Raw genomic sequence first — 20,058 nt, 5'->3', positions numbered from 1 at the left:
AAATCAGAGTTCAAATTTCTTTATTTTTATTAGCTATATAACCAAGTACAAATTACTTAACTTCCCCATGCCTCAGTATCTCATCTGTAAAGTGAGGCCTATGTTATACCTTCCTTTCAATGTTGTTTCTCAAATAAATGACCTACATAGAGACCCAGTCAGACCTCTGTCCTGGACCTCGAGTTTTAGGAGGAACTACTCTGGCCCTCTTCTACCTACACCCCTCCCCAAAGGTGAAGAGATCATGGGTCCAAAAGGACATACACACCATGAGCCCACACTTCTACCACGGACTAAGCTCTGGGTAACCTAGACCCAGGAATTCCTTGCCTAAACAGAGCAGCCTGGCTTCTAAGTTGTGAAAGAACCTATTCCCTGGGTCTCACTTCCTGAAGGAGTACGAACAAAGCATGGATGTGAGAACTGGGGCATTGAAACATATGTGTGAAGCCCCCTCTCAGAGAATAGAATGGTGTGTAGGGTAGGAAGAGATACAGGTTTAGGCTCAGAAGACGGGGTGGGATCAGAGCATGCAGACACATCCTGGCATGTAGGTCTGAAGAATCCAGGATTTCTTAGTTCCAACTTGACGTTCAAGGTCCATGTGAAGGTTTATTTGCCAAAGTGGAAGGACAAAATATATCTTATATAACAGTTTGTTATACACATATGGTATGTGGGTCTTCATTTATATTTGCTCCAAACCATGCAAATGTTGCAAATGGGCCTATCTGTATCCACTACCAATAACCTACCATGGGTACTGACATTCACTTTCATATATTGTCATGTATAGTTACATAACATTATCATGAGTTAGGTTTCACTAACCTTGTCACACAGATGAAGAAACAGACAAGCTTAAGAAGCATACCCAGAGCCCTCTTTTCTATCTCCATCTAGTTTTCTTCTTAATTCTGGAATATCGGAGTTTCCTCCTCTGTAACTTCAATTCTAAACTCTCCAAGATAATGTGCCCCTAATCCTTAACTTTAGTCCTTATTCTCCATGACCTCTCTCTTTGGCACCTGATGGTGTTAACAATTCTTCCTTAGAACATCTTTCCCTTTGGCTCCTAAGGCTAGACTACTGCAATTCTTCTCTTAGCTTTTGCTCTTTACCTGGCTCCTCTGTTTCTGGATACCATCTGCATAAAGCATATACTCAATAAAAAGTAGGATTTTTTAAAACCTAAAAAGAAAAGCTGCCATCTTTAAATACCATGCCAGTTACTCCACTAGGTGAAACACACAAGCACACTATTCCATTTATTCTAACAGCACCATAAAACTGAAGCTCAGAATGATTGACAAATTAATCTATATTTGACGCCTGGCTCCAACACTTCCTACCTTTATGATCCTGAGTAAGTCCCTTAGCTTCTCAGAGTCCCTGCTTCCCCATCTGTGTCATCTTACATTGTTCTTGTGAGAACTAAACGAAACTCGGGATGTAAGAAATGCAGCACATGATCTACAGTCAGTAAATGTTAATCCCCTCCTCTTCTTGTTGCTTCCAGGTAAATATATTAGTGTGCATTTTTCTCTTTCCCTGTGTGCTTTTCCAAAGATGAAGTCCCTGGTCTCTTGATCTTCTTTCTTTATATACCATGTCTACACTTTATCACACTTGTGAACCCTACTCTTCCAAAAAGATGGTCTTGAATTATCTGAGTCCAATTCTAAGTGTCCAGACCCACATCTCTGAGTTCTGCTAGTTATTTCTACTTGAGAAGCCCATTGTCTACCACATCAAACTGATCCTTTTCCTCATAAAGCAAAGAATGGAAAGCAAAAGACTATGGATAGCATAAAATATTGCGAAGACAAAACTGATAAGATGGATAATAAAGAAGCTAATTTCATGGTTTCAAGCTTCTCTGAGAAAATTATAAGCACTGAGAAGATTCTCACAGATCATGTCCAAATTTCCTCCCTTCTTCTTCAGACATTAAACTCAAATACTTCCATTTCCCTAACCTAGAAAGCTTCAAATCTTCTCATTCCTTTGAATCCTCTAACATTTAAATGCTCCATTCATCAAACATCTAATTATATACTATCTTCTATTACTGATTTTCATGAATTTACATCTTATCTTCCTAACTATGCTGTAAGTTCTTTAAGGCCAGCAACCGTCTCTTATACTTTTAATATTCTTCAAAATGCTGATTGACGACTATTATGAAGAAATGGTCAAGAACTCAGAAATCATAAAGTAAGATGTTTTCATATTTTTCCCTGACTTGGAAGGAAAAGCTTCTTAAATCCAAAGCTTGGGGAACCTTCCATAAGCAGAAAAAGTGTGACAAACAGTAAACGTTCTATTTAGATATCAAGGTTTCTAGTCTTCGGTTATAAACAAACAAACAGGGACACCTGGGTGGCTCAGTTGGTCGAGCATCGGATTTCAGCTCAGGTCATGATCTCCTAATTTGTGGGTTCGAGGCCCGTGTCGGGCTCTGTGCTGACAGCTCACAGCTTGGAGCCTGCTTTGGATTCTGTGTCTCCCTCTCTCTCTTTTCCCCTCCCCTGCTCATGCTCTGTCTCTCTCTCAAAAATAAGCAAACATTAAAAAAAATTAAACAAAATCCTATAACATGAATTTCCTTAGCCATGTGCTAGTACTTTATAAATTACTTCCAAAAATTGTGTAAACTTTTCTTCAAAAATTATTTATATTTTCTAATATACTTACTAGTTATGTTAATTTCTGTTAAGCAATTCTTAAAACTCTAAGTCTCAAAAACCGTGTAATATAAGCTGATGTGCTCTTTATTAAATTTTAAATAATTTTAAAACTTTTAAAACCGAAATGACAATAAACCATTAGTCTAAAGCTTATTAAAAGAAATGGCTTCCTTCTTTGGTAGAATATATTTCAAATTTGGAAAAATTTGATGAAATTACATTTTCTTTATTGTGATCAAAACAGAACTGCAGGGTAATAAAACTGATTTTGATTTGCTCATTTTACCTGAGTAGCTTTATCTTTCATGCATGAAGGGTAATGAACATGAGGATCCCGTGGCCACTGTCCTGTGAGATAAGGTCCTGTTATCGTATCCAAAGAAGAGGTTCGCCTTATTGTACTAGAGGTTCGAACTTGCTGAGCTTTTGGCCTGTCCACTATAAAAAGTGAAAAAAAATTAGATTAGTCACTGATAAATTATGTAAAATTTAAACTTCATAGTCTGTAGAATGTCACCCTGCCAAGTTTCCTTATGATACATATTTACCCTAACAGCTCTTTCATATATGACCTGATGAAGTTTGCAGACCCTCTCCAAAGGAAAATACATTCACATATTAAATCTTGCATATATTTCCAGGGCTGTCAGATGCTTGTTCACCCATTCAGAGACCTATTCTAAAATCTACCCATCATCTTCACTGCCATTACTTCAATTAAGACTCTATCATGTCTCCCCTGGACTGCCAGTTTCTTCACTGCTATCTCTGCATCTATCTCAATTGGGCTATATCCCAACACCACTAAAACAAACAAACAAACAAACAAACAAACAAACACTTCCATGGTTAATTACCATCTTAAAGTTAAAGCCTGTATTTTTTACAATTTGGCTCCCATATACCTCGGTGCTTAATGTCTTGCTACTCCACTATAAATCCATGCTAACTACGAAGTGCCAAATGAACTAACTGCAGTTTCCCAAATGTACAACACTCCCTTCTCTGCCCCTATACATTCTACTACTTCCTGAGCAGACAACCCTCTCCTTTTGTGTTTCCCTGACAAACTCTTATCTCCAAGAGCAGCTCAGGTGTCACACCAACTCTGTGAAACCTTCCCCAAGGCTTTTCTTTCTCCATCTCTACCCTTGGTTTCAGATATATGTGACCCCCTCTGCTTGCATGGAACTGTAAGTTTGTCTTTCTCCCCCACCAGGACTTAAGTTTAGTCTCTACAGACTGAAAAGGAATCAATGCTCAATACTACTTAAATCAACTTATTCATAGCTACACAAAAATAACATGTATAAAGAACCTCGTATTATAATTCAATTTCCTCATTTATGTGTGAAGAATCTGGCCCAGAGGGATAAAACAGAATTGTCCAATGAAAGAGAACTGCCAACAGGAGCCAGAGGTAAAAAGGAAGCAAGATCTCCAGACATTCTACACAGTTTAGTCAATCTACTCTAACAACCTACTTCCTTCCATTTGGGTACTGTAAGTACTGCTTTTCAAAATTAAAATGATCATAATGAACTCTACAGTTTCTTAACAAAGAAATTATAGTCTTTCCATATACACATCCCCAATAATTTACCACCAACGTGCTTTCTATAATAAAATCCATCCAATTACAAGCTCCAAAGCTCAGAGTCTCATCCAGGGTTACAGCTCACATGGAACTAAAATGCCTTGCACATTAACAACAATTAAGGAACATTTGTTTTGAATACTGTCCTTCCACTATCTTCCTGAAGCCAGACTATACAGGGTTTTTTTGTTGCTTTGTTTTTTTTATCAGAAAACAAAACACTATATACTTTGGTGTTATCATATTATTTACATATCTTAAAACTGCAGTTTTGATTTTTTTCTTTAACCCGAGAGTGTTACAAAAGATAAGAAAATTACCAAATTTCCTCATCTTTATTACTTAGCTCTAATTTCATTTCACCATGGGCAGAGAATCTAGGATACCTACTATTTCTATCTACTCTTTGGAATTATCTGAAATTTTCTTTGTGACCAAAAACATGGCCAATTTTTATAAATATCTCATGAGTCATGAAGAAGATATATTTTCTGTTTTCAGAATATAGGTCTTTATTAGTCTTGTACCTCAACTGAAATAAAAATACAGAATATAGGAATAATATAATTATCATCTGGATCTGTCACAAATTTAGAGAAGAACTCTAAAATTTCTAAACTTCTTTTGAGATCTAATAATTCTCTTTATTGCCATTTTTTATCATTTACATTTTAGTTCTGTGTAACCTGACACATACTGATCCATGATATCAGTACTATGGCTTACATACTTCATTATGATCTGTTCCATATATCACGTTTTAAACTCTGTCAAATTAAACATTAACATTGTGACCCCTTTTGCTCTCTATTATAATTTGCCTGATATCCCTACTCTTGAATTTTCAATTTCTTTCAATCATTCTGTTTACGCATGTGTCCTATACTCAGTATATAACTAAGCTTTTTGGGAAAAAAAGCTTTGCAGTAAGCCTTCTTGTAGAAGATAATTTTATCCCATTTACATTATTGCTATAGTAAATTTAACTTGTCATGTAACTTTCTTCTTCCTATTTGTAATGCTTTCTTGCTACTTGTCCTGTTTCACTGTTTTTTTTTTTTTTTTTCTTCTCTCTTACCTCCTCCCCCATCACAACTAATACCTATGTAGACTGTTTTTGGTACTAGTAGAAGTTATTTATATTAATTCCTTTAAGTATTTTTTTTTCTGGCTATAAAAGCAAAACCCACAAATTTTAACAACTTTGGGAAAAGGAGAAAATATGTCTCTCATAATCTATAACAATTTGTTTAAAAATTTTAAAAGTTACTTTATATTCCCTCCACCAGGAAGACACAAGAGACAAAAAAGATTGTCTTAAAAAAGAACCAACATTTATAGCAGTCCACCACTAAATACAAAAAGTCCTGCATAAAGGTCAGCTGTAGCCAGAAAATGAAGAACCACTACATGTGGAAAACTTGTGCCTAAACTTACACTGCTCCGAACTATTAAATTGTCATACATACGCTACTTACAACTATTAAAACTCCTCCTAACTTGGAAAATAAACCATAGAGACCATTTTTATGTCTTATAATGAAGAAGCAATATAAATGAGCTTCTTGATCTATATATTTCAATCTATATCAAATAACTCTTGCTATATATTTTATCACTGGACCTTTGCCTATCACTCTCAAAAGATCACATGTTCTCCACGTAATTTCCATTCTCTAGATTAGTGACTTTGTCAGAACTGTGGTCTTCAAGCTATTTTGACTAAATACTCTTATACGTAAGCATGGAACAACATCTGCAGTTATTCATTTATAAATGAGATATGTACTGTATTACTAATACGTTAAGCATTATAAAACTGATAAAACACATGATATGGAAGAAAAATAAAAATACACGTGTGGAAAAAAACAGAAGTTATGATGTTTTCCTGTATCTCAAAAGATGGCCTTATTTATTTTAATGGACCTGAAACTGGGTGCTAGTCTCAATGTACAGATTGGCCACTTAGCTCTAATTTTACAAGATTATCCTACTGCTTAATGATGTTCAGAATGTGTAGACAAGCACCAGACATTACCACCACCAAAACAAACAAAAAGATCTGCCTTAAAAAGAGAAAACAAGTTAGGACAATGCAGTGTCTATATCTTGTTACAAAATTCATTCTACCAATCATCATTTAAAAAAAATTAAAGTATATGAGGCATATATTCTTGATAGGTCCTATTACAAACATATTCTTTATTTTTTTATGTTTGTTTATTTATGGGGGGGGGGGCGGGGAGGGAAAGAGAGAGAGGAAGAGAGAGGATCCCAAGTAGGCTCTGTGCTGTCAGCACAGAGATCTCACAAACCGTGAGATCATGACCTGAGCCAAAATCAAGAGTTGGGTGCTCAAATGACTGAGCCACCCAGGTACTCCCGAACACTCTTTAAAATAAAGATTCTCACCAGTGCTCACAACCAGGAAAATTTAAAAGATAGGGAGTTAATTTCCAAATTATTTCAAGTGTAAAAATCAGATTAGGTTTGAAAATTGGCAAGGACAGTACTCTTCCAGGATATGATTAGCCATAATAACTGAATCTATCAAATATTACTAAAGCCCTAGACTTAACAAAAGGTTTGTCAAAAACAATGTAATTCTATTTCTTTTTTTTTAAATTTTTTTTTTAACGTTTATTTTTGAGACAGAGAGAGACAGAGCATGAATGGGGGAGGGTCAGAGAGAGAGGGAGACACAGAATCTGAAACAGGCTCCAGGCTCTGAGCTGTCAGCATAGAGCCTGACGCGGGGCTCGAACTCACGGACCGTGAGATCATGACCTGAGCCGAAGTCGGCCACTCAACCGACTGAGCCACCCAGGCGCCCCAATGTAATTCTATTTCAACAAGTTGACTCGTTACCATTATCCAAATTATCATGGCAATTAGCTTATATATATATATATATATATAAAATTTCAAATTTATCTGAGAGAGGACAGAGAGAGAGAGAAAGCTCACACAAGCACACAGAGAGGGAGGGAGAGGGAGAGAGAGAATCCCAAGCAGGTTCTGCACAGTCAGCCCAGAGCCCAACATGGGGCTCAATCCCACAAACCATGAGATGATGACCTGAGCCAAAATCAAGAGCTGGATGCTTAACTGACTGAGCCACCCAAGTGCCCTGGAAATGAATTAGTTTTTAACTGCCTCAACATCTAAGCCTCGATGCTCACCAGTTTTTATTTATTTAATTCATGGTGTTATCTCCTATCAACTCAGGTTTTACAACCCAGTGCAATACGGAAAATCAACACTGGCTTTGCATTACTTACATATTCAATACAATAAATTGTCTATGTCATGGTTACAGCTGTGATTAGAATATGTAGTTTTGAATTGAGTGATCACAATTATTTCTCTAATTATTACAAAATTACCTCAATTCAAGTAGATCAAGAGGACACCCTATGAGCTAGAAACATACATTAGTAGAGTCAGTCTTTGAATTAATTTATAAGAGTTTAACTTAATAGAATTGCTAAAATAAATATTCAATTATATTTATGTAAGGTATGAAAGAAAATCAATTAAATAAATACTTAGTATCATTACTTAAGGAAAACAGACATCAGGAAAACAGTACCTTCATAAGTGGTGAAACCAGGTAATCATTATTACTAAATAAAACTTGCTAAATGTCTGCCATATGGAAAGCACTGTTATGTTACATGTACCAAGGGAAATTGCAAAACAAGTTTCAGATTCTCTTCAAGGAGTTTATATCCTGGTTAGGGGTAGACATGATACATAGAATTAAACTATAATATAAAGCAGTATATGTATGGCAAAAGCACACCAAAGGAGAGGAAGGGAAAGAAAGAAAAAAAAAAAAAAAAAAAAAAAAAAAATTAGGCAGCAGATACCAAGAATGCTGCTCTCCAACTACACAAAAGGAGTAGTAAGAGTCTTTGCCATGCTACTTCACCAGTTCTGCTGCTAATACCCTTACTTAAATAGTTGAGGGTAAAACACAACTAACTTCAGCAAAAAAATACGATGGTTGAAAAAAAAAAAAATCACACCTATTTCCAGTACTATCATTCTATTAGAATCAGAAAATGACTGTTGACAGCAACAGTCTATAACAAGTCGTCCTCATTACATTCATCTAAAAGTTGTTCTTTCCTGCCCCTCTTCACCTCATTGAATAGGAAGCCACATGGCAACAGCAGTTGGTAGGCCTGGGTCTCCTGAGTACCTACTGAGAACTATACAAAATACTTCTTGCTCTCTAACAACCAACTGGAAATTCAACTTTAGAGTAATAATAATAAAATAGGCTTAAATGCATGAAGCTACGTATTAGATAACCCTGAATTTGAATAGCAAACTAGCACTGTTCAAAACAGTTAAAACATGCCTGATATCTAACTGCCAGAGCAATGTAGTATGATGTTAAATTAATTAATTTGTTCCCAACAATGTTTACTTCAGTGGCAGTGAAAAATAAAGCTAAATACAACTTCTGCAAGCTAAAAAAGAAAAAAAAAGTTACTGAATATTGGAAACTTAAAGAACTATAGCTCCAGAATAATATGAAACAAGCCACCAACCACATCTTCCAAACTAACCTTACCAGGTGACAAAGATGATACAGTATTTTTGAGTGCCATAATGTAGCCATACAGAATGCAAACCAACACAAATAAAAAAGTACTCATATTTTTTCTTGGACCATTAACACACTCCAACCTATTTCATACTATGTTCACCCTACTACAAAAGCAAATAAAAATTGTCAGTTCTCTGTGTTTAGCTCTCAATTAATGATTATTAGCCAAAGCTTTCCATCTACACTTCATGATTACATGAAGCACATCCAAACTTAAAGAAAGCATTTAACAATTTATTTAAAACTTCTTGAAAAAGAGCTATTACTCCTTCAACTATTGTGTAATGCCTAAAATTCCATGAAACTTAGCCATTATAACGCCACCAGAATGAACTGCTTCTTTATTCAAAATCCATCACTGATTACCATTGTAAAGCATCTTCCAGCCATTCAATTGAGCAAAATGCTTAAGACAACTAAGTACTAATACCACTTTTCCAGTTCTTTCTATCACAGAACTCATAACTAGTTTTCAAAATGTCACATTACAATGTGAGCCAATGGTACCAAAACAAACATATATAATATTTTGTCTTGAATTTAAGCTCCTGAAGTATGTAAAAACATTTTATCCTACCACAGTTGTAGTAAAAATAATCATGTTTATCATTTAACTTTGCTAACATTAGAAATGAAAACAGCCATTAAGTCCCACAATGTGTTGGTGTGTGTCTGTGTATGCCTTAAATTACCTAGTACTGATTAGAACAATGTTAAAGAATGCTTTCAAAAAAAAAAAAATTGAGAATGCTTTTTTGCCACTACAGTGTTAACACCTGGGCATGTCTGAGAAGTAAAAGAAACAGCTTTCTAGTATTTCACTTAGAAATGAGATCTTAGGCAATCCTAGAACAGAAAGACACAAGGCTCTCAGGCAATTCAATGGTGGACTAAGCAATGGAACTCAAGGATGGGATCCTGTGTGGCTTTCTTACAAGGATGCAAGTTACCAGGCCAGACTCCAAGAGATTCTAATTCAGAAATTATACAGGGGAACCAGGTATCAACACATTTTTAAACCAAACCAGACTGGTTCAGATGCTTCATAAGGTTTGGAAAACACTGAGGTCCTAAAGCAGTGTTTCTCAAAGTCTAAGACTTTTGTTAAATATGCTCACTTGTGTGCCTGTTTTCTTATCAACCATGTGAGACTCTTTGGTAGAGGAGAGGGATCAAGAAATCTGAATTTTTAGTAAACATCCCAGGTGACTCTTAATGCTATTAAAAGCTTAAGAACCTGTATCTGAAGGACTGGGACCAGATCCTTTGGAACTGTAGATACTCAAAAATAAAAACCTGCTATGACAATAATTTACTCCCATTTAAAGGCACTGAAAGTTTGACTACATATACCTAAGGAAATATCCTGCTGCAAAGTCAACCAACTCTTTGAAATCTGCTCCTAGCAGCTAAACTTCTAGAATTTAATAAATTTAATACTCATCATCTCCTTTAAAAGGTTACTTTCTAATTTGAGGCCAGCCATGACATAGGAAACTTCACATTTTAATACAGAAAACTCTAGGCAGAATGCTTAGGCACACCAGAAAGATGAGATAACAAAGTTCAATATAGCTTCCTTTGGACAGAGATCTTCCTGTCCAAACAGGGTATTGTGCATGCAAATAAAAGTGAAGTACAAAAAAATTTACTTCCTCAAACACATGAGGAAGTCTGAAAAAAATAGATTAAGTAGGTTCCCTTATAAAATGAAAGTGCCAGAGCAAAATTAAATCAAATATATAGGTAAAGTGAAATTTAAATTTTAATAATTAATTTGACTACAGCATTTAAGACTGAGTTTATTAACCAACCTTTATCTTTACAGAAAATCAATGAGCTTTTCATGACGTCTAACTTAATTCATTCATATTATAATTTCAATCTTCATCATTGAAAATCAAAACAAGTTCACTAAGCCAAGATTGAAGACATTAAATTATCTTTCTTCAACTTCAACTTGAAATGATACAATTCCTAATCTAGTGGAGATCAAGAACCACTATAAATAAATACAGGTTGGAAATATTCACCCCACTGGCTCACTCAGGTTAAAAATAATTTTGCTAAAGGCCTATTTGTTATCAGGGATTTGCTTCAATATTTCTGTAGTGAGAGCTCTTCCTCGAGAGCCGTAGTTTTAAATTATTATCACTGACAAAGATTTTCTCCTTGGCCAAACTTTAGTCAGGCTCCTCTGAACTCTTCTCAACTAGGCCCTAACTTTTGGGCTTCCATGTTTGTCTCTGCACTGTCCAATTTTAGCAAGAATCCCTACCCTCAATATTTGATCACTCTTGATATCTGATCAAGTTCCTCATCCTCCACCACCCCCATGTGATATCTGATCACCCTAGACTGCCTTCGACAATAACCCTGTGATGTCTGTTTAGCCAGAATCCTCCCTTATCCCAATGTTTCCTTCTTAGTAATTTTCCATCCACTAACACTCACCCTGCTCCTTGGCTAGAAATCCCCACTATTCTTTGCTGTATTCAGAGTTTGAGCCCAATCTCTCTTCCTCACTCCAAAACTCCATTGCAGTGGTCCCTACACATATTACGACAGTCTCCCTGAATAAAGTTTGTCTTACCTTTCTTTAACAAGTCTCATAATTTTTTCTTTAACATCACCAGCAACATTAAGAGTCTCCTTACCTGACAAGTATAAAGAATGATTTCCAAAATAAATTGCCAAAGTTTTTTTTCAAGTGTATAAACAAGAATTAACAAATGTAAAGGGAGACTGGTATACTTTTCTAGCCAATCTAAAGTACGTTAATATTGGTCACCTAGTAGAATTATTACTAGATTCGGTTCTCCAAAGTCAACATAGTCCAGGCACTTTACTAATGGCCTTTATAGGTCTTTCTTCCTTGACATCTAAGAACACAAAAACACATAGGCCATATAAAACAAAATCATCAAAATAAAATGAACTTCAGATAAGAGACAGGAAGGACACTAGATCTGAACATGTTAGCTGAAATCAAACTAAAGGGCAAAAACTGAAGCCCTCTTAGTGTGAGTAGATTCTGAAACACTAATCAAGCATACCTGGAATCGTGCCACAGAGGCAATCTAGAAAACATGCAGAAATGACCATATGGCAGCCCTGCAGAAATCTGGAAAGGAACCAATCAAGAAGTTGACAAGAGAAACAAACATGCTTCCAACCAAACTAAGCCTGACACAGCCTGTAACCTGAGATTTGTCAAGAAAACAATTTAAAAAAATGCAGTCATGCAGCCATTTAGGAATGATCTTATGGGTTACAGCTCACTCAAATTTGTGTGAAATGGCATCTAAGATGAGATAAGGAAAGCCTTCAAGCTTGTTTTCAAAGAAAGCCCAAGAGAAGATCTTTTTGTATCTTCTGTTTTAAAGAAAATTTCACTAAGATAGCCATAAAGCCCGGTGACATGCAGTGGAAGAACACGCAACAAAGTAAGATGGGGCTCTTGACATTTGGAATACATCTACAAAGAAATTACATATGTGGTAGAGAAGATGCTAAAAAAATTTTTATGCATTTTTTTTTCTGGTAGCAAAATAATAGTCCTTTAAAGAACCTTGGTGAAGTCATAATTAGTAGAAGGTTCATAAGCTTTATGAACTTCCAATGAATTCAATTCACAGAGATTCCAAACATCTAAATCCATTATGACTAATGGGCTGAGACATTAAAGAAATAATCACCAAGTATTAGCAACTATAAAAGAACCAAAATAAGATGGTCAAAGATGAAAGTAATATTGTAATTGAAAAGAAAGTAAGTGGGGCGCCTGGGTGGCGCAGTCGGTTAAGCGTCCGACTTCAGCCAGGTCACGATCTCGCGGTCCGGGAGTTCGAGCCCCGCATCGGGCTCTGGGCTGATGGCTCAGAGCCTGGAGCCTGTTTCCGATTCTGTGTCTCCCTCTCTCTCTGCCCCTCCCCCATTCATGCTCTGTCTCTCTCTGTCCCCCAAAAAATAAATAAACGTTGAAAAAAAAATTTTTAGAAAAGAAAGTAAGTATTCTCTAATCAGGAGACAGAATATTCCACAATATTTTGTTTTAAAGAGCTAACTTCCAGTTAAAGCATTGGTAGAACTTGGAAAATTTTTAACCAAATGAGGTAGATTCACTATTATATCCCAATTTAAAAAGAAAAACAAACAAGTGCCCTCTTCAATACCTATCACCTGCTTAACCCACCCTCTCACCCACACCCCCTCCAGAAACCCTTAGTTTTGTTCTCTGTAGTTAAGGGTCTGTTTCCTGGTTTGTCCATCTGTCTATATGTCTCTGTCTCTCTGTCTCTCTCTCTCTCCCCCCACCCCCTTTTTTTTTTTTTTTGGATGAGCACTGAGTGTTGTAAGTGACGAATCAGTAAATTATACACCTGAAATTAATATGACATTGTTTACCTGGAATTTAAATTAAAATTTGGGGAAAAAAAGAGAAAAAGTAAAATAAATTTTATAATGTGGAAAAAAAAGAAAAACAAAAAGGCTACAGAATGGGTCATATCTTGACTACAGTGTGACAACCAGTTTTACTGATGTACTCACTGATTTTTAAAGTAGGAAACAACTTCACCCAAATTGTGATATATAGCATTTTTCCTCAAAATTTACCTTTTAATGAGGAAAAAATAGAAAAAAAAAATCACCCATCTAGAAAAGGATATTAACATTTTTTTCAGCTATTTTTGTTTGGAATATATGTCCATACATATAGTAATTCTCTCTCCCTCCCCGTCTCTCTCTCTCTCTCACACACACACACATGCCCTCTCTGTTACCCTCCAGAGTACAGTTTCACTTCATAATACTAACCTCTTATTTTTTATTTTAGCACTATGGCAGGTTTCTAATATATGTAGCATTTTGTGTCTATTAAGTAGAGCAATAAGTCAATATTCAAGACAGTTCTTCATATAAAAGTTTTGTCAAGGGGCACCTGGGTGGCTCAATCGGTTTAGTATCTGACTCTTGGTTTCAGCTCAGGTTAGATCTCACAGTTCTTGAGTTTGAGCCCTGCGTCTGGCTCCACGCTCACAGTGTGGAGACTGTTTGGGATTCTCTCTCTCTGTCCCACCCCCACTCGTGTTCTGTCTCTCAAAATAAAGAAACTAAAAAAAAAAAAAAAAAGAAAAGAAATCTTTTATCAACAAACTGCAGAAGTAGGAAAAGATTTTACAACTCCCTGTGACAAGAGAGCAAAGAAACTAGTCAAACCAAAGACCGAGGGAAAGCACCTGCAACATAACAATGTCACAAAACGGCCCCACAAAAACTTCAAATGTAAGTGAATAGGGACAAAGATTCAGAAATTAAGACCATCATGTTTTGAACATCTGTCTGAGAGGCAGCAGAAGGAAAGTATGTGGGCTTCAGACAATCCTGAGAACAAAAGAAAACCAATCACTATTGGGTAAATGGAAAGGACAAATCTGAGAACAGTAGCCAAAATTGGAAGGGGGTTCTACAGGAGTGCAAGAGGACACCAAGTGAATAAAGTCTGAGGTAGTAGAACTATATGGCTAGCCTCAAACTTAACAAAACTGCTTCCAATACAGAGTCCAACAGAAATTACTGGGAGTCCAATAAAAACTGAACATAGCAGGGACAATACAAGCAAAGCAAACAGAAAGTTCAGGTAAGTTGGGGAAGGTAGTCAAGGAGAATGATAACAAAAGCAAGAGGTTTTAAGTCATTTTATAAAAACAAAAGAAGTGAGAATACTAGAGTTCTTAAGCTAGAAAAGCTCTACCTGAATGATGTCCCCCTTCTAAAAACACAGTAAAATTCATTTCACCTAAAATGTGAGCAAGAGAAGAGCAAATAAATCCCACATAATTATTTTTTAAGTTATTTTTGGAAGAGACAGAGAGAGCATGAGTGGGGGAGGGGCAGAGAGAGAGAATCTCAAACAGGCTCCACACTGTCAGCACAGAGCCCGATGAGGGACTAGAACCCATGAAACTGAGATCACGACCTGAGCCGAAACGCTCAGAGTCGGACACTTAACTGACTGAACCACTCAGGCACCCCAAACCCACACAATTACACTATGAGGGAAAATAGGGCACAAACAATAAATATTGACCTACGATAATGAAAGCAAGAAAGAAACACATGACCACGTAGGATGAAAACTGCAACCTAATAGCTCAAAACAAGCTAAAAGTCTTTTTTAAATGATAGAAGCAATGAAAAACCTCAGGATTAGAAAAATTCGTAAGTGATGTGTTTGAGGGCAAGGAAGATATGAAAAGAAAAGTGACCAAACTCAGGAAAGACTTAGAAACATAAGAAAAACTTATTTCAGGAATGAAGACTAAATTACAAAAAATACAATGGGCAATGCCTTAACAGAAATTACATGAAACATAAAACACATTTTATAATTTTTAAAAAAAGGAAGAGATCAAAAGATATCAAGAGAAAATGATTAATATGCACCATAAGCAAGATGAGGTCCAACATATGTTTAACAGGAATCTTTGAAAGAGACCAAAACAACAAAACAAAAAATACTAAAAAAACTCTAAAACGAAAGGTAACTTGAAACTATATATTAAAAGTACATACATATATCCAGAGAAAATTGTCCAGAACAGCCTACATCAAACACATTTTAATAAAGCTAAAGTGACCTTTAAAGGCACAGATAAAAACTATAGCTGAATTCTTGTTACATAAAGTATGGAGAACTCAACGAGTATCAGTCCCATGAGTTTCTCCTGAAGAATCTACCAGAGACTAAGCTTCATACAATGAACAGCTGGCAAAGGAATTAACATAAAAACTGCTAGGAGGTGCAAGGAATTCAGTTAGTAACTTGGAAAGGACAAAGGAGCAGCAGATTGCCCAATATTGCTAAGGCAAGTCTTGTATCACTACATGAAATAATGGCCAGAAAAAGATCTGAAATTCACATAGTCATTCTCTTAGCACATTTGAATCTTAGACTATAAATTTACAGCATAGCTGCAAACCAAATGTGAGTTATTAAATTCCCTCTAGAACCAGATAAATACATTTAAAAATTTTTGATATTTCTCTAGTATTTTGATTGTGTTGACTCAGAAAAATTAATGCTAGCCTTAGAGAGTACACTTTCTTCCTACTTAACCTAGTAAAGAGATGAACTCCTGCCTAGTCCAGAGGAGAAAATAGCTGGAATGGAGCATCCATAGTCACTGCATTAACAGAATTTCTGCCCACCGCCCCCCCCCCCCCCCCCCACCAGAGCTAGCAATCACAGAGGAAAGTTTCAAAGTGCATCTTATGGAAGCCTGCAGCAAGAACCAGGAAGGAATCAAAGGATAGGAGTTCCTTTTATGGGAAAAGGTGGAGTTTACCATGAGAAATGGCAGGGCAATGGACAGAGGGATTCGAAGAGAGTCATGTGGAGAAGAGGACTTTCTCCTTGCAAGGGGCTAAATCTAGAAGGGACACAAATAACCAGGCTCTTTGCATACCATTCCACCATCTACTGGGTATGCCAATAAAAAACAAAAAGTCTTAAAATAATTCTAAAGGCCAAGAAAGCATTGATTATGACCACTAACATTATAGGATCAAGCTCTTATTCACTACTAAAAAAGCACTGATCATATCACATAAAATGAGATCTTTAGAAATCTGTATGACTCCTCTGATTCTGTAGGAATCTGTAGGAACTGTAGCTCCTCTGATTCTGAAAAAGAATCTGAAAAAAAAAATTATCAGCATTCTTACCCCTTATGTGAATGAAGAATGAACTGATATAGCACAGAGAGCACCAGTTTCCTAGATCAGTAAATATTTCTTCTCATGCTATCTACACTGAAAATTTGTAAGAATTCAAAATCCAAAGATACGTGTACATAAAATCTATAAACAAAGTTAAGACTTAAGCACTTAAGTTTAGCTATAAATACTTTGTTTAGGTAATAATAACTATAGGTTAGCTCATAATAGCATAATAATAGAATAAGTAGGTAACTCTATGGTTAAATGCAGAAATTAGGAGTAAAGGCCTAGAAAGAGAGTTGACTGCTTAATTGCAACAAAATATGACTGCCAATCAAGCAAATTTATTGATGGCAGGGAAACAAAAAATGGTTAATCTCTACTGGAATATATTTGGATACCACTGACCTGCTTAATGAAAAAGAATCTAATAAATTAAATTTAGTCTGCAAGCTGTATTTTCCCCGATTGTGTCCCCAGATCCAGCGATGGACTAAGAAATACACAACTAACTACCCTTCTCTATAAACCCAGAACCAATAGGCTCAACAGAATGAAGACTTCAGAAATAGGGAAACACAGATGTTTATTCTAGCATTTACTTTCCTAAATATTGACACCAAAGAATCAAATACGTAGCTGTGAAGCAGTAGTTTATCCAAAATTGGATGCTTCATTAAAGCTGGAAATGGCCAAAAGCTGCAGGAAACATCCTGAAGGAAAATGTCTTATACAAATGACACCTTTGTAGAGGCTATGGAGTAAAAAAGAACATGGTAAAAGCCAGTTCTGTGTTTGCATACACAGAACACCTTCCACCTCAACAATTCTACAAATATTGTGCATTAAAGGTTGCCAGGAAATGCTGCCAAGGACTGAGAGCAACTTAAGAAAAAATAAAATAAAACTACTAGTGGCATGACTAAGTGCACAGGAAAAGTGTCATAAAATATTTTAAAATAGCATATTTTATTCCTCTAAAATAGCCATAGAACTGCCCATTATAATCTTAGTCAAAAATAGTCTATTGATTGAACTGTACTTCAGTCAAAATGGCACTGACCAGGATCTATAAATGGAATAAAGTCACAAAGTTCCAGAGTTTATATTAGATCTGAATTAATTTTCCCCTCCTTAAACGATGAAAGAACAATGTTCAACCTGAGTGCCCAACAACTATGTGAACCAATATCAGGCTACAGTTTTGGATACAGGTTGAATCACTTAACAATACCTAGAATAGCTGAGGCATTTAGAATAAAAACACTAACAACATCTCTAGATATACTGGAAAGACTCATCTCAATTTGGGGGAAAACCAAACCACACCACAAAAAAGCTGGGTGAACTGGATTTACATTTCCCCTTTCTCTCTATTCTTTCCCTCTTTACTTCTGGTTAGAATTTTTTAAATTCTTCCTATGTAGTTTTAAGATAGAACAAGTACTGAACAACATAGGTTTAAAAATTATGAATAATGCAGTTAACTTATTTTTCATGCAGATGTCAAATCCCTCACTTATCTTTCTCTCTTTCCTATCTTTTAGCTATTTTACTTTTGCAGCATAGGACTGATCTACCAGAGGTTGACTCCTTCCCACCCAAAGGTTTTGGTCTCTCACTCTTTTTTTTTTTTCCCCCCTGTTTCTCTAACACCTAGCACAACTACTCAAGAAACATTTGTTGAACTTGTGGATATCATTTGCCCATCCTCTCCTAGTCTTTATGAAATAAATATTAAAAAACTAGAAATCACCTGGTATTTATCCCAGACCTCTTTACTGAAGACTTTTTAGAAGAGCCTCAAATAGGACAGCTCCATATCTCTTTTTAATATTCTGTACGTGACGCTCATCTAAAATCATTGTGAATAAAGTACAAGACAGTGACAAAAGTAACTCGAATTCAGGTCCTACTGTCATCCTATTTTCCACATTTATATAAAAGATTGTAATTTCTATGCTCAGATATTTCACAAACAGGTCATTAAAATAGGTTCATTCAATACAAAACTCTTCATACAGTGTATATTCAAAAAACATGTTTAACAAATACACTAAACTTCTTGGCCTGCCAAGCATGCTGGGAGACCATGTACTTATTTTTAGTCACTGAAACAACCATTGCTGAAAACATCCCTGAACTTCTTTTGAATATGATCTTTTAAAATTGTAATCAAAGAGTAGTTATGGAATCATTAGTGAGAATACATAGCAAATTATATAAATAAACATTCCACCAAGATCACACAATCAAACTTGACACAGTATCTCTTGCATATTGACAGAAGTACTGGTAATGATGAACCCCACTTGCCAATGTGTTGAATCAGATGTGGAGAGTAGGCCTTCCAAGGTGAATTTTTGAAGTAGTTCTAGTAGTAACAGCTGGTGGACCACCTTTCTTTATGCTCTGAGATGCAGTAAAGTTGGTAACACTAGCATCTACAATTATCCTTGTAGATAGCTGAGATCACATTTTAGAATCTCACTAATTACTATCATAAATTGTTACCACAGACAGGATAATCTAACTTAAACTAATTTAAGGTCATCTATCTTACCTTACAAGGAACATGTATTCAAAGTATGGAGCTATGTGAGGATAACAGCATTTTCAGTGAAAAAATGAGTTCAGTTTGCAAAGAACACGAGGTACCAGAGGGTGCCGAGGGTGCCGAGGTAAGTCCTTTATGTCAAGCTAAGGACAGGATTTTTTTTTTTTAAAGAAAGAATGTGCTTATAGTAGTATGATGGCTAAATTATAGATGGGACACTTTAGCAGGGGGAAACCACAACTGTATGAGCAACAATAATTAAGAAATGGAAAGGATAAAGAATGCAAAGAAGCCACCAGATTCAGGACACAATTCAGAGGAGATGGGACAAGATACAGTGATGAGCAGGATGGGAGAAATGAGGGAGGAAGAAGTCAATGATTAGGCCGACAGGAAGTTAGAATTCAACCCAATGATGCCCTAGGTCTGAAAGTCTTAAGGTTGTGTTCCATAGTGCCAGTAAGCAAATAAAAGAAACCATTCAACTCCATTCTCTACCAAGTCTCTAAGTTGGTACAGAACTAAATCATTTGATACTCTTTACCCTTGATAATTATACTCCTAATCGCATCTTATTACACATTGATAATTAGAGTGCATTACCCAAATCTGGAATTAAATCAAATTCATTTATAATTTATTAATAAATTATTGTTTTTTGTCTCCGTACACGGAAAAATAGGCCACTTTTTCGAAGCTGTTAACTTAGAAAATATGATATATTCTACCCTGTGAAACATAGGTTGAATGCCCTTTAAAACTTTTCATACAGATGGTAAAAAGATCAGCAAGAAGGTAAAGAGCATAAGCAAAACATCCACAATTACAGTGATATTTAAAATATTTGGTATGTCAACTTACAGAATGT

At 35.8% G+C, this 20,058-nt stretch overlaps 1 protein-coding gene across 1 annotated transcript in view; it reads right to left on the bottom strand.

The window, feature by feature from the left end:
• GLCCI1 (glucocorticoid induced 1) overlaps positions 1–20,058 on the bottom strand; it is a 150,685-nt gene that overhangs the window by 70,041 nt on the left and 60,586 nt on the right. The window contains exon 3 of the mRNA XM_043589539.1: positions 2,977–3,128. Within this exon, the coding sequence (XP_043445474.1) occupies positions 2,977–3,128 (152 nt within the window). The remainder of the gene's footprint in view (positions 1–2,976; positions 3,129–20,058) is intronic.

This window comes from Prionailurus bengalensis, chromosome A2 (genome assembly GCF_016509475.1).
Source record: "Prionailurus bengalensis isolate Pbe53 chromosome A2, Fcat_Pben_1.1_paternal_pri, whole genome shotgun sequence".
Classification (NCBI taxonomy): Eukaryota; Metazoa; Chordata; class Mammalia; order Carnivora; family Felidae; genus Prionailurus; species Prionailurus bengalensis.
Note: the sequence above shows the minus strand (reverse complement) of the source record. Positions and strands in the feature narration are given on the sequence as shown.